This window comes from Cetorhinus maximus, chromosome 9, assembly GCF_964194155.1.
Source record: "Cetorhinus maximus chromosome 9, sCetMax3.hap1.1, whole genome shotgun sequence".
Lineage (NCBI taxonomy): Eukaryota > Metazoa > Chordata > Chondrichthyes > Lamniformes > Cetorhinidae > Cetorhinus > Cetorhinus maximus.
Genome location: NC_135887.1, coordinates 19,519,081 through 19,534,595, shown reverse-complemented (window position 1 = coordinate 19,534,595; position 15,515 = coordinate 19,519,081). Strand labels below are relative to the sequence as shown.

The following is a 15,515-nucleotide window of genomic DNA, read 5'->3' as shown; positions in this document are numbered from 1 at the left end:
GGTTCAGTTTCTGGTCAACGGTAACCCCCAGGATGTTGCTAGTGGGGGATTCAGTGATGGTAATGCTATTGAACGTCAAGGGGTGATGGTTGGATTCTCTCTTGTTGTAGATGGTCATTACCTGGCACTTGTGTGGTGTGAATGTTACTTGTCACTTGTCAGCCCAAACCTGGATATTGTCCAGGTCTTGCTGCATTTGGACATGGACTGCTTCAGTATCTGAGGAGTTGCAAATGGTGCTGAACGTTGTGCAATCATCAGCAAACATCACCACTCTGACCTTATGATGGAAGAAAGGTCATTGATGAAGCAGCTGAAGATATTTGGACCTAGGTCACAGCATGATGGTCTGAATGGCCTCCTTCTGTACTCTATCAATCTAAAATTCTATGATTAATAGCAGGAGATTCATCCTTGCAGAGAATGATCAACACCTAGAATTGACTTCTCGAATAGCAGAACCTCATAATTAAAGCAACATGTGGTTGGCTGCTAGGACCTTTGGATGAATGAGTTAAGATGGGCTGAATGGCCTTCCTAACAACTGCAATCTTGTGATATCTTAAAGCAGGTAGCCATTCCCTCAATGTCTAATTGTTATCGGAGCAGCGCAATATGCGATTGGGTATTAGTATGAATTTGCTTCTGCAGTTGGAAGTCTGTCTTTGATTGTGATGCTTATTTTTCCTCTGTTCAATGTGGGAGAGGGTTGAATGGATTGACCTTTGTGTTATTACAGAGTTTGACTCGACAAGGCTGTCCCGAATGGTGTTCACCAAACTCCATGAGGTCTGCTGCAGCTGGGTGAAAGACTTGCCACTGACACGAAGAACGCACCCCTATTTTGAAACGTCCATTCATGCCATCAAAAACATGCGGAGGAAGATGGAGGACAAGCACGTCTGTCTGCCAGACTTCAATACTCTCTTTAATCTGGAGGTACATGAAAGCTGCAGGCCTGAATGAATGTTGTAGGCCACAAAGGAGCACCCTAGGCCTCAGTGGAGCTCCATAGGCCCCAGTAGAGCACCCTAGGCCTCAATGGAGTTCCATAGGCCCCAGTAGAGCACCCTAGGCCTCAATGGAGTTCCATAGGCCCCAGTAAACCCTAGGCCTCAATGGAGCTCCAGAGGCTTCAACGGAGCATGCTGGGCCCCTTGTGGAGCACCCTAGGCCTCAATGGAGCTCCATAGGCCCCAGATGAGTACCCTAGGCCTCAGATAACCATAAAGTATAGAAGAATTTTCCATTATTCAACATGGTTGAAGTTCCTTTACTTCCCATTTATCTGGAAACTTTGAAAGATGACAACATACTGACGCAGATACTTTATATGGAGCTCTAAAGATCCCAGATTCCTCTCATGCCCCCAACAACCCCGGGCCCCATGAAGTGCTAAACTCATGTGCATTTCAATGTTTTTTTTTCACTACTTTTGCTCCAACTCTTTTTCCCCCTCTCTCCCGAAGACAAGGATTCCCGTTGAGATCCTACTCCAAGGGCAGTGGCAGCCCTTGGGTCCCTTTTCCAACTGCCCCATTCTTCCTGTGTGAGCCTGGACGATGGGTATTAGTGGGATATTTGACTGCAGGGTGCATCACAGATAAAGCCGATTCTGTTCTTCCCCGACAGTTGACAGTGTCCAGACTGGATGACTGGAAACCAAGGCCAGAACATGGGCTTTCCTTGTCTGGGAAGGCTCAGTATCACACTACATGGTGTATGACTCCACTGAGTCCTCAACTCAGCTCCATCCTCTACTTGCTGTTGTTCTTGTTGTTGATTAACTGGCTGTTCAATACCTGCTCCTGTGCCTGCAAACCAGAACTACAGAGAAATCCACGTGGGTAGAGTTTCCATTTGCCAACTCTCGGCCCATTGAAACTCAACCCAACAACAACTAGATATATATTATATACCCGCTGAAAGAGCACTTAAGTGCAGATTGGCACAGCCAGGAGTTAGAAAGACTTGCATTTATATAGCACCCTTCATGACCCTAGGACATCCCAAGGGGCTTCACAGCCTGTGAAGTACTTTTAGAAATCTTGTCACCGTTGTAATGTAGAAACTGCTGCAGCCAATATGCGCACAGCAAGCTCCCACAAACTGCTTTCAGTAAATGACCAGATAATCTGTTTCAGTGATGTTATTTCAGGGATAAATATTGACCAGGACAGTAGGGACAGCCTCAGTCACCACCACCCCCACCCCCCAACTCCCCCTCTCACTGCCGTTCTTTGGAATAGTGGCTATGGGATCTTTTACATCCACCTGAGAGAGTTGGTTTAACATCTCATCTGAAAGATGGTGCAGCACTCCTTCAGTACTGTGCTGCAAGTGTCAACCTGGGTCATGTGTTCAAGTCTGCAGTGTGGAAGCTGAACTCACGGCCGCTTGTCTCAAAGGCTGATCCATGGCTGACACTGTCATCCCTTCGTCACTACCCCTTTATTCAGACGGCAATTCAGAACAGAATGTGACCCAGATAAGAAGCAGGGAACTCTGCTAATTTGTACTGTATAAAGATCTGACAGGAACAGCTGTCATGGGCAGAATGTTTTGATGCAAAGCATCCTCCTCCATCAGTCTCGCTAACTAAACTAGGACTATTATCAACCAAAAGTTGTGAGTGGAACATCAGGCATGAGTGTGGGGCGAGTGGGGAGGCAAAGATATAGGGAGGGAAGTTGGGGGGAGGGGAGAACGAAAGGGACGTGGTGGACAAAGCTGAGGGGATGAGTGACAACAATGGTGGTGGGGAGGCAGGAAGGGAAGTAGAGGTAAGGGAGCAATTGGAGGCAAGGGAGGGAGTAAAGGGGTAGAGGAAAAGCAAGGGGAAAGGAGGAATATGTGGGGGTGAGTGGAACTGGTTATGGGTGGAGGTGGGGGGAGTGCAGAATGTGCCTAACAGGAGGAGGAAGGAGTGGAGGTGATGGGGGAGGCAAGGAGAAAGCTGATCAGCATGAGGGGAGGACTGGGATGGTGAGAGAAGAAGTGATGGCCAGGAGGAGGAGCAGGGTGCTGAGAGGGAGGTGAGAGGCAAGGGAGAGTGGTGGTGAGGAGGGGGGAGGTGAGGAGGGAAGGAAGGAGGGAGAGAAAGATCCTGGTAGCCAGAGACCATGTTGGACTGTGCAGAGTAAGGGCCTCACCAACAGCCACATATGGTGACCAACTAGTGCTGTCTGTTTTCTGGCATCTCCTCAAAAGGCTGGAGTACTAGTGACTGAGTCCCACTGGCTCATTGCCTCCTCCCTCAGGCTCCTTGCAGTCTCTGTAACTCTGACCAGTTACTCTGCCGTCACTCCCTCTGGAACACCCAGGGCTCTCGTGCTCTGCGAACTCTTGTGTCTGTCTTCCCATTCCTTCTGCAGCTGTTCATTCCACCATTCCGAAACTTACTCCTTCTCCCTTCTCATTGGCTCGTCCACCCTTTGGGAAAGCACGTCATTGGCTGTAAAGTGCTTTGGGGCATCAGGTGGCTGTGAAAGGCGCCATATAAATGCACATCTTTCCTTTTTAAAGTTCCAGATTACTCCTCTTCAAACACAGGTCCAACGGCCTTCTCTTCTTATCTGCTCCCATCCCCTTTCAGATCTCAACAACCCTCTGTGTGAAGAAATTTCCCCTTTAGTAGCCAATTGTTTTAATCATATGACCTCAGGTTACCAAACTTACTGTTGTTTGTGGAATCTTGCTGTGCACAAATTGCCGTGTTTCCTACATTACATGAGACCCCCACTTGGAAAAGGGAAAGCATCTCGTTGGCTGTAAATTGTTTTGTGACGTCCGGAGATCAGGACAGGTGCTTTAGAAATGCAAGATCCTTCTCTCCCTTTCCGGAACTTTCCTCTCTTCTCCCGCCAGGATCAAGAGGAGCAGTCGTTTTTCGCCGTATTTGACGGACACGGGGGGGTGGACGCCGCAATCTATGCCTCTATCCATCTCCACGTGAACCTCGTCCGACAGGAGATCTTCCAGCACGATCCCGCCGAGGCCCTGTGTCGGGCCTTTCGCCTCACAGACGAGCGGTTCATTCAGAAGGCTGCCAGAGAGGTTCGTGACCAACTCCCGGGGGAAACCCCCTACCGAGCGCTAGGCTTTGGGTTTAGCTGTGGGACTGAGGGGCCCTGGACGTTGCCGAGCGCTGGAAAATGGGATTAGAATAGATGGGTGCTTGATGGCTGGCACGGACACGATGGGCCGAAGGGCCTGACTTTCACTCACCCAACCTCCCCACCAGCCCTTCTGGGGGGCTGCATTCCAGATCTTAACAACCCTCTTGAGTGAAGGACTTTCTCCTCATTTCCCCTCTAGTTCTTTTGCCACTTAGTTTAAGTCTCAGGTTAGCGACCTACAGTCGAAACAGTTTTTCCCTATTTTCTCGACTGAAACCCTGCTTACTTTTCAATAACTTGTTCATTTTCCCCATGACCGTCTCTGCTGTAGGGTGAACCACACCCAGTTTCTTCAATCTCTTTACATTAGTGAAGTCCCTACAGTTTGCACTGTCCTTTAATTCTGGTGCAAAAGTAGGTTTTTAAAAAATTTAATTCACAGGATATAGGTGTCGCTGTCTAGGTCAGCATTTATTGCCCCATCCCTAATTGCCCTTGGGAAGGTGGTGGTGAGCTGCCTTCTTGAACCGCTGCAGTCCATGTGGTGTAGGTACACCCACAGTGCTGTTAGGAAGGGAGTTCCAGAATTTTGACCCAGTGACAGTGAAGGAACGGCGATATATTTCCAAGTCAGGATGGTGAGTGGCTTGGAGGGGAACTTCCAGGTTGGTGGTGTTCCCATGCATCTGCTGCCCTTGTCCTTCTAGATGGTAGAGGTTACGGGTTTGGAAGGTGCTGTTGAAGAAGGTGCAGGTAGCAAGTTGAGAACTCTTTACGTCCACCAGGGGTTTCCATTAGGAGAGGGGGAAATTCCTCCTCTCTCTCTGTGCCCCAGCTTCAGTTTTCCTCAGTCTGTTTCATTCTGCTAGCCACCCCTGGGATACCAGCAGAATGAGGTAAGAAAGGGCAGGAGAGTGAGACTAGCTGGTTGGCTCTTTTAAAGAGCCGGCATAAACTGGATGGGTCGAATGGCCTCTTGCTGTCCTGTATTATTCTATGCAGAGCACAACAAGGCAATAACAAATTTCGGAGGGAGTTGGTTGGGTTGGGGGGCGGGGGGTGGGGGGGGGGGAGGGGGGGGGGCGAGGGGCAAGACTGCCTATAGTTACCTCTATTTGCTGTTTGCTGTGGGAGTTAGGGAGAAGCTCAGATCTCTCCCCACAGGGAGATCTGGGGCAGGGGTTTAAATAAAGGACAGATACAAATATGCCTCCTTCTCATTCCATTGTTCTTAGAACCTGCGATGTGGAACAACTGGTGTTGTGACCTTTCTGCGTGGGAACATGCTACACGTGGCCTGGCTGGGTGACTCCCAGGTGATGTTGGTGCGAAAGGGCCAGGCAGTGGAACTGATGAAACCTCACAAACCTGACAGAGAGGTAAACTGCTCAACAGTGTCAAAGTGTTGGTCATTTCATTTTTGTGCAGGGTCCTGATGTGGCTCATTGGGTAGCACTCGAGTGGGGAGGCGCTGGGTTGGAGTCCCACCCCCAAGAGACTTGAGGCTATAATCCTAGCTGTCACACCAGTGCAGTACCGAGGGAGTGCTGCACTGCTGGAGTAGCCGTCTTTCAGATGAGAAGTTAAACTGAGGCCCCGTCTGCCCTCTCAGCTGGGTGTAAAAGGCCCTATGGCCACTTCTTTGAAGGAAAGCAGTGGTTTTACCCCCGCTGTCCTGGTCAACAGATGCTGAAAATCGTGTTACCCTGAAAGGAGGCTAGACTCAAAAAGGATTGATGTTATTGGGCTTGCAGTTCTATTGAGACTGTAAACTCAGTGTTTACACCATAACACAGGAGAGGACAGCAGTGACGGGAATTCCTGCCACACAAGATCATAAGAATTAGGAGCAGGAGTAGGCCATTCGGCCCATTGAGCCTGCTCCACCATTCAATAAGATCATGGCTGATCTGGTTGTGGTCTTAACAGCATTTTCCTGCATGGCTCCCATGGCCCTTGACTCATTTATCAATCAAAATACTGTCTAACTCAGCACCTTGGATAAACTCAATAACCCAGCCTCCACTGCTCTCTGGGGAAGAGAATTCCAAAGACCAGCAACCTTTTGAGAGGAGAAATTCCTGCTCATCTCTGCCTTAAATGGGAGACCCCTTATTTTGAAACTGTGCCCCCTAATTCTAGGTTCTCCATGAGGGGAAACATCCTCTCAGCTTCTACCCTGTCAAGCCCGCTCAGAATCTTGTATGTTTCAATAAGATCACCTCTCATTCTTCTAAACTCCAATGAGGCCCAACCTGCTCAACTTTTCCTTAGCCCTCATCCCAGGAATCAGCCCAGTGAACCTTCTCTGAACTGCTTCCAATGCAAGTATATCCCTCCTTAAGTAAGGAGACCAAAACTGAAATCTCACCAATGTGACCTGAACATTTGCCTTGCATGCCTATCCCTACTACCTTCAAGCAGTCTAACATGTTTTTATTTCAATTGTTTTATTCCAGTTTGAGTTGCCAAGGTTTTGGACTACATGGGCCAATTTTTGACTCTGGAAATTTCTAGAACATGAGGTGTCAAGACCAGGTGAAGTCTTGAGTTGGAGTAGGGTTAACGCGCAGGGAATTGGACCAGGACACTGAGATATAATTCACTCCTTATTTGAAGTTATATCCCTTGCCTTTACTTTATATCTGTTATAAATTCCTATTTGCCCATTTATAATGATCATTCCCTATGTAAACTTGTCACACTGTAATTATATCCTCCTCCCAGAGGCGGAGTTGCTGGTGGGAGGGTATAACAACAACTCATCATATTTACATGACGGTTCCCATTTATAAATGGAGAGATAGGAAACTGTAGCCAAAAGAATTGCGTCAGGAAGTGCATTGTTCAGTAAGATTTTTAATACTTTATGGAGGTTAAAAACTGAACACAAGAAATCTTAATTTTGAAATAGAAGATAGTCTGTTTTCTCTTATTTTTGGTTCTGGCGATATGGAATTTTCGATGCCCAGAAAGATATAATGAGGTGAATACCTTAGTGCGCTCCTTAATTTTCACCCAGGTGTTACCCAGCGTCCATGCAGGAACAACTCCAGTTGAAAGGCAAACACTCGCTTAAACTTCCCACCATGACTGGATTAAACTGCTTAACCAAATGTCTTTGCCAGGTTGATCCGCTTTGCCGACTTGTTCTTCCTTTTTGCTCCCTCAGGATGAGAAGCAACGGATCGAGGCGCTCGGAGGCTGTGTGGTGTGGTTCGGGGCTTGGCGAGTTAATGGAAGCCTTTCTGTCTCCAGAGCCATCGGTGAGGTTTTTAATCAGGAAACTGGCTCCGTGTCTTTACTGCTTTTTCCTATTATCCATCCAGATGCCACAGTGCCTGGACTCTTATTACATTGAATCTACAGCACAGAATCAGGCCATTCAGCCCATTTGGTCCATGCCAGTGTTTATGCTCCACACACATCTTCTCTCACCCAATGTTATCTCACCCCATCGACATATCCTCCTATTCCTTTGTCCCTCGTGTTTATCCAGCTTCCCCTTGAATGCATCTATGCTATTGGCCTGAACTACTCCCCGTGGTAGAGTTCCACATTTCTCACCACTCTCTGGGTGAAGAAGTTTCTCCTGAATTCCCTATTGGATGTATTAGTGACTGTCTTGTACTTATGGCTCTTGGTTCTGGCCTCAACCACATGGGAACATTTTCTGTGGGTGCACTCTATCAAATTCCTTCATAATCTTAAAGACCTCTATCAGATCACTGAGCCTTCGAGAGAAAGGAGCCCGTTCAACCTTCCCTGATAGGTTTAACCTCTTAGAATTCCTGTCATCCTTGTAAATCTTCTTTGCACTTCCTCCAGTGCTTCTATATCCTTTTTATCAATACGGAGATCAGAACTGTTCACAGTGCTCTGTGTGACTCAGTAACAGAGTTGGTGGACCATTCATCGGGTGCTTCCTCCTGACTCTGCCTGGTAATTTTCCAGTTTGTGCAGTTTAGTTCAGCGCTGTCCGGTGAGGATTCCCTGACTTTAATTTAAAGCAGGAAATCTGTCAGTCTACTCACGTCGGATTCCCGTGCCTGATTCTGATGAGGGTGACAAGGCGTTAAAACACGGACGGTGGCTGTTATCCTGATTGTGAACACCTTATCTCCAAACCCTGCAGAGTGGGACAGTGTGCTTTATCAGCCGAAGCATGCTCGAAACGTAAAATCTGTTTTTTAATGAACTTGTGATCAATTAGTATCAGCCCTGTCACTCAGTCTGAAAGTTTGTGGATTTGAGCCCCACTCCAAAGACTTGAGCCTCATAATTTCAGTCCAGTGCTCTCCGTGCAGTACTGAGGGAGTCCAGCGCTGTTGGAGGTGCCGTTTTTCAAATAAGACATTAAACCAAGATAAAATATCCCACTGCATTAATGGAGGATGAGCAGCAGAGTTCTCCCTGGTGTCCTGGTCAATTTCTATCCCTCAAACATCACCAAAAGAAATCAGATATCAGGTCATTGTCACATTCCTTTTGTGGGAGCTTGCTGTGCACAACTTGGCTGCTGCTTTTCCCTTCATTGCAAGTTCAAAAAAAGGACTTAATTGGCTGTAAAGCACTCTGAAACAACCCGAGATTGTGAAAGGTGGCTGTGTGTGTGTATATATATATAGCAAAGCTCTTTTTACCTCTGCCACTGTGGTAAGTGTGTGTGTATGCTGTTTCCCACTGCTTGCTTTTGAGTAGAATGGGCCAATATTCACCGGAGTTTTGAAGAATGAGACCTCACATTGAAACCTGAGAGATCCTGGGAGGGCTCGAGAGGGTAGCTGCCGAGAGGCTGATTCCCCTGGCTGGATAGTTTAAACCTGGGGTGGCTGGGGGTTATGGGGGGTGCACAGAGTCTCAGAATAAGGGGTCGGTCATTTAGGACTGAGATGAGGAGAAATTTCTTCACTCCGAGGGTTGTAGATGAATCTTCAAAATCATCAACCCCCGAGAGCTGTGGATCAGTCACTCCGGACAGAAATCAGACTGCCTATTTCCACCTCGGCAACATCGTCCAACTTTGCCTGATAGGATGGCATTACCGAGGTGGAATTAGGTGGTCTTAGAGATGGAGAGAAAAATTGGTGGGAAGCTCATCTTGGGGCCAATATTCCAGACGGAAATCGATAGATTCTCGGATACTAAAGGAATCAACAACTTATATTAATAAAGTGACTTTAACGGAATGAAAATCCCAAGGTGCTTCACAGGAGCATTACAAAACAAAATCTGACACCAAGCCACATAAAGAGATGTTAGGACAGATGATCAAACGCTTGGCCAGAGAGATAGGTTTTAAGGAGTGTCCTAAAGGAGGGAAGCGAGGTAGAGAGGCGAAGAGATGTAGTAAGGGTATTCAGGAGCTTGGGGCCTAGACAACTGAAGGCACGGCCACCAATGATGGAGCCATTAAAATTGGGGACGCACAAGAAGCCGAAGTTAGAGGAGCACAGATATCTCGGAAGGTTGAGGGGCTGGAGGAGATTACAGAGATAGGGAGGGGGAGGTCATGGAAGGATTTGTAAATCAGGATGAGAATTTGCTTTACCAGCAGCCAATGTAAGTCAGCGAGCACAGAGGGGGATAGGGGAATGGGGCTTGCTGTGGGTTTTTGGATGACTTCCAGCTTACAGAGGGTGGAATGCGGGATACCAGCCAGGGATGCATTGGAATAGTCGAGTCTAGAGGGAACAAAGGCATGGATGAAGATTTCAGCAGTGGATGAGCTGAGACGGGGTGAAGTCAGATGATGTTGCCGAGGTGGGAATGGGCAGTCTTAGTTTTGGAGTGAAAGAGGTCGGAAGCTCATCTTGGGGTCAAATGCGACACCAAGGTTACGCACAGAATGGCTTAATCTCAGATTATTGCCAGGGAGAGGGATGGAGTTGATAGCTAGGGATTGGAGTTTGAACAGGAATTGAAAACAATGGCTTCCCAATGTTTAATTGGTGGAAACTTCTGTTCATCCAGTACTGGATGTCGAGGAATTGAGGGATTATGGGATAGTCCGGGAAGCTGAAGTTGAGGTAGAAGATCAGCCATGGTCTTATAGGTTGGCGGAGCAGACTCGTGGCCAACTCCTGCTCCTATGCCTATTTATCCTGTCACTGCGAGGGAAAGGGTCAGAAATGTAAACATTTTCTTTCTAGCTTCTGTGTGTTTAACTGCATCGTTCTTCAATTCTCCCAGGGGATGCTGAACACAAGCCGTACATCTGTGGTGAGGCAGACAGTGACTCCACCCTGTTGGACGGGACCGAGGACTACCTCATCCTGGCTTGTGACGGCTTCTATGACACCATGGAGCCTGAGGAGGCGGTCAAGGTGGTGGCCGATCATCTGAAGGAGAACAATGGCGACAGCAGCATGGTGGCCCACAAGCTGGTGGCCTCGGCCAGGGATGCCGGCTCCAGCGACAACATCACTGTCATCGTGGTCTTCCTGCGTGACCTGAGCGCCACGGCGGAAGATGAGGATGAGGCCAATGGCGACTCCAAATGGACAGGCAACTCGTTTGACGGTGCCCAGGGAGACGGTGGGGATGACAAGGAGAACCGAGGGAACTACCAGGGCCCCCGACCGCAGCACCAATTTGGAACTGCCTCGGAGTTGGCTCAAGATACGCGAGAAGACTCGCTCACAGACAGAACTAGCCTAACTTTAGGCCCGCAGGTTGTTGTTCTCCCGTCAGTAGCCAGTGCCAAGGAATTACCTCTGACACAGTGGAGACCCAAGGGGTCTGAAGTGTCCTGCGTGGAACCAGCATGTTCAACCCTGTGGGAACGCAGGGACTTTGCGCCAGACAAGGCCTGGCATCGGAAGCCTCCGCTCGTAGATCGGTTAAGAAGGCAGGGCCGGGTGGATAGGCTGGCTCCCCGCTATTCCGGGACCCAGCGAGACTCCTGGGGTGCCAGTAAGGCCTCCTGCATGGAGAGGCAGCAAGGACAGTGGTCAGCTGCGCAACCAGAGCACCGCGCACTGCTCCTCACTCAAAGGGCTGGCAGCAAAATCGCAAGGAATCGCAAAGAGTCAACATACCAGCCACCGCGGCAGAGAAAAGTGGGTGGTATATGCCGCTCAGGGGGCTTGGCTCCCTACAGTTGGCATGGGCAAATGCCAATGAGTTTACGTGGCTTCTGTCTACTTCAGCAGCAGTAACACTTTCACGTAGAGTTCCCCCCACCCCCACACCTTACTAGACTGGAGTTCTCAACACAAAGCTCCCATCTACCTTGACAATCCTCACCTCACTAGCTTATGAATAAATCAATTAAATAGTTATGTTATCTTATATTCTGGCCTAGGCAGAGTAGCTGAAGCCTGTAACAGTAAGCCATGCCGCCTAGGAAAGATGATATCTTAATTGGTTTTTGTAGACTGAGCTGCCTTCACTAGGTTTGCCTCTAAAGATACCACTCAACTGCATTGAACCCCCTATAGCTCCCAGGGCTGGCGTGACTGGATAGCCAGGTTTGGAGGTGGTGGGAGGAAAGATTTATCCAGTATCCTGATCTACTAGTCCGACACAAACATGTATTGCAGTATCCGATCTGCCTTCATGGTCAAGAAGCTCCCTTTTCACTTCGGAGGGACATCATTTTAAAAAAAAATCAAATTCATAAGCATCGCTGGTAGTGCTGGTCATTTATTGCTCATCCCCCAGTTGCACCCGGAAGGTGGAGGTGAGGTCTCTTGGTCACTAGTAGTGGTTTCAAGGCAACTGAGTGTTTTTCCTGGCCACTTCAGAGGACAGTCGAGAGCCAACCTCATTGGAATTGGTCTGGAGTCACTTGCAGGCCAGACCGGCTAAGGATGGCAGATTTCCTTCCCTAAAGGACATCAGTGAACCAGTTTAGTATTTACAACCATACAACAGCTGTGTGGGCACTTCGATTTTTATTTCCTGAACTGAATTCAAATTCTCAAATTCCCCATGGTACAGTTTGAACTCATACTTCCTCAATTTATTAGTCTATGGTTCTGGATTACTAGTTTGGTAACCGATTACTAGTAACCAATACACCAGCATAGTGCTCCCTCGGTCTGATATAACACCACCCTGCTCCCTCCTGCTGCCCAACCTCGCCTAGCCTCTCCATAGTTGGGCTGTCCCCAGCAGGTCTGGTGGATGACTCTCCCCCTCCCCCCACCCTGCACACACACCCTACTCTCCCCTTCCCAGAACTGAGTGGTGGCCTAGATATTACAGCCTGGGGAGATTTGTCCTCTCGTCCTGTGGAGAGATGCCTGATGTGGGCTTAGATTTACCCTCAGTCATACCGTGGGAGGGTTCAGTGCTGGGCTCAAACAAAACCCAGTCCAAGGGAAGCGATCCATCTGGGAGTGGCAAGGGGAAGTGGGAAGAATAAATGTGTGAAAGTAAATATCTCTCAGTTTACAGAACTCATTAAACTGCAGTAACTGTGACTTCACTGATAATCAGTAGTTAAAAGTGTGTGTGTCTCTGGCTGTAGAATTCATTCCAATCGAATCAAATCCGTGTGGCTAAGGCTCTCAAACTAATTATTCCTATACCTATAAAAGGCTTTTCTTAAACTAAAGGATCTTGTAATAGTTATACATTGAATAGTTGTCCTGGTATTATAAATGCCGTATAAATTAGTACTCATCAGGGCACGTCCCACCAAATAATGACAGTAGCAACCCATTCCCTGGTAGCTAGATAAAATTTATAAAATATTTCCTTCTCAACAAACTAAAGGTAATTCTGTAAGACATGTATGATGCGTTAGTAGTTTTTGGTCTGATTATATACCTGTACTGGTACCCGTGCAAGTCTGATTATGAAACTGGGCTGGTCCACTATACGTCTGCACTGGAACCTGTGCCACTGATAATAGGGACCTGACTGTATCGCTTCACCTATACAGGTAACCTGTAGCAATCCAGCCATTCACCTAGGCTAACACTGGTTTAATTGTACATCTATTTGGCGTTTCTGGTCTGATTGTAACCCATGACTGTATTGGTACCTCCAGCATCACGAAGGTAGATCTGTACAGGTGCCTGTAATGGTCTGACCCTACTAGTCTAACTGTGCACCTATGCTGGTGCCTCTAGCAGTCTGATTGCAAAGGTATCTGCACAGATACCAACTGTACACCATCAGCAGTTTGGCAGTACTGCTCTGACTGTACACCTGTACTGATGTCTGTAGTTGTATAGATACTGACTACAACTGTAGCAGTGCAACTGTACACCTGCACTGGTGCCTTTGGTTGTATAGGTACTGAATACAATTGTAGCAGTTTGACTGCTGGTTTTACACTTCAGAACAATTCTTGCTTTGTGACACGCGGTGTTTAACTGATTGCAGCTGGTGATAGCAAGTAGTCCTTAACTTGGTTTGAAGTCTCTGCTCTTATTTGCTTCTTGCTCAAGTAAGTAATGAACTTCTCTCTCCCCACCCCCCATTTCCCTCCACCAGTACTGGTATTTACATGTTCAGTATCTTGTAATTTTTAATGATGGTATTTCTGGTGATTATAATGTAAAAAATTATATATATATTATATATAAGGTCTTAAAAAACTTGAACATAAAAAGGTGACTACACTATTGTAATTATAACCTGTTTTAATGCTGTTTAGTCTGTGTACATTTTGCGTTCAATGTAATATCTGTTGTGTATTGGAAATGGTGGAGCCCTTTGTATTATTATAAGCAAAGTTGATAAGCCTTTAATTAATGATTAAAGGGACTGGACCAGTTTGACGAGCCCTTATTTACTCATTGGGCTATCAGATTGTTGGGCAGGGGAGACTGATTTCTGGTGATGTGCTGTCTGAATGTTTTTCATTTGACGTTGCGACAGAACAGAGACACGTGTATCGGCTGTTCCTTCATTGGCGCTGGGTCCAAATCCTGCAACTTCCCACCTAAAAGTACTAGGGGAAGCACCTTCACTGTGCAGATTGCAACGATTCAAGACAGTAGCTCACCACCACCACCTTTCCAATGGGCAATAAATACCGACAATGGTAGCGACGCCCACATTCAGAGAATGAATTTTAAGAAAAACACTTTTCTCCTCAAAGTGGCATTTCCAGTTCCCAGACCAAGTGCTCAATCTTCCCAAGATATTCTCCTGAGGCTAATCTGTTGTGGAAGCCATCACAGCAGGCTGGCCTTAGCCACCACTGGAAAGTTTACTGTAGGTTTGCCGGTGGATGCACGAGGGCACCTGTCAGAAGTTGGAATCAGGAAATTGCACCCAAAATGCACTTGAAATTGCACTGATCAGGTTAAATATTCCGCTAAAAATCCTCTCCATAATCACAAACGTACAATCTGCCATGAAACATCACAATTTTGGGCAGCATAATAGAACTTACACTGTTTTCTAATGGAGAGAAACAATTACTTGAGATTGATAAACTGAGGCAGTTTTATTAACACAGCCAAATATAGGTTTGTTACTGGGAAAAAAAAGCATTAAGGTGTCCAGACCTGCACCTCTGGGTGACCCAAAAATAACTGAAAATGACTTAAAAAGAAACTGTACTGAAGCATTTAATAGCTTCATTGGTGTACACTAATCAGTTTCTTAGTAAATTAAATTTATTTAGGGAGGGAAGACAGTGGTAATGTCACTGGACTAGTAACCTGGAGGCCCAGGTTAATGCTCTGGGCACACGGGTTCAAATCCCATGAATTTAAATTCGATTAATAAAAAAAATCTGGAATTGAAAGCTAGTCTCAGTAATGGTGACCATGAAACTATGGTCGATTGTCAGAAAAACTCATCTGATTTACTGAAGCCCTTTAGGGAAGAAAATCTGCCATCCTTATCTGGTCTGGCCTACGTGCAATGTAATTGACTCTTAGCTAAGTGGCTAAGTTTGGAAAGGACTTTTAAAAACATGCTAACCATGGGACTTGTGGGCTTAAAAAAAAAAGCAATTTAAAGAGCCTTCCTGGCATTCAAATAAACCTGCCAGCACTCGCAGTCCAACCTCCCGTGTAAGGTAAAGTCGGCTGGTGCCAGTGGAACTCTGCATGATTCACCTCCCTCAGTTTAAAAAAAATCGTGGAGATTTGAAACTGAATCAGCTGGCCATCTGTTCTCCGATGTGAATGCACACAGTAACTTGCACAAACTTAAAATGTGAAATGAACAAAAGGAAGAAAGAATAAGAGGTAATGATTACGGATAACTTTCAATGGCTTTTAAATGGAACCAACTGTCCACTACATGGTTACTTTCAATCTAAACCGTCAGGTAGGAGATCGACCCCACATAATTTCACTCCATTAAATTATATATAATGACATTCAATAGCTCTTCTGCTTTGAGTACCTGTGAGTCATCACAGTAGGGTGACTCACACCAGGCTTTGGAGAGATGATTCTAGACTGCAGCATGAGATTTAAA

At 46.9% G+C, this 15,515-nt stretch overlaps 2 protein-coding genes across 3 annotated transcripts in view; one reads left to right on the top strand and one right to left on the bottom strand.

Moving 5' to 3' along the window:
• ppm1e (protein phosphatase, Mg2+/Mn2+ dependent, 1E) overlaps window positions 1–13,851 on the top strand; it is a 147,684-nt gene extending 133,833 nt beyond the window's left edge. For both annotated transcript variants that reach the window (XM_078548204.1, XM_078548205.1), the window contains exons 3-7: window positions 740–939; window positions 3,868–4,056; window positions 5,354–5,497; window positions 7,291–7,384; window positions 10,311–13,851. In XM_078548204.1, the coding sequence (XP_078404330.1) occupies window positions 740–939; window positions 3,868–4,056; window positions 5,354–5,497; window positions 7,291–7,384; window positions 10,311–11,278 (1,595 nt within the window). In that variant the 3' untranslated portion in view covers window positions 11,279–13,851. The remainder of the gene's footprint in view (window positions 1–739; window positions 940–3,867; window positions 4,057–5,353; window positions 5,498–7,290; window positions 7,385–10,310) is intronic.
• The window catches only part of trim37 (tripartite motif containing 37), an 88,367-nt gene continuing 81,034 nt past the window's right edge, over window positions 8,183–15,515 (bottom strand). Inside the window, exon 28 of the transcript XR_013577501.1 lies at window positions 8,183–8,247. The gene's annotated coding sequence lies outside the window, so the exon portion shown is untranslated. The remainder of the gene's footprint in view (window positions 8,248–15,515) is intronic.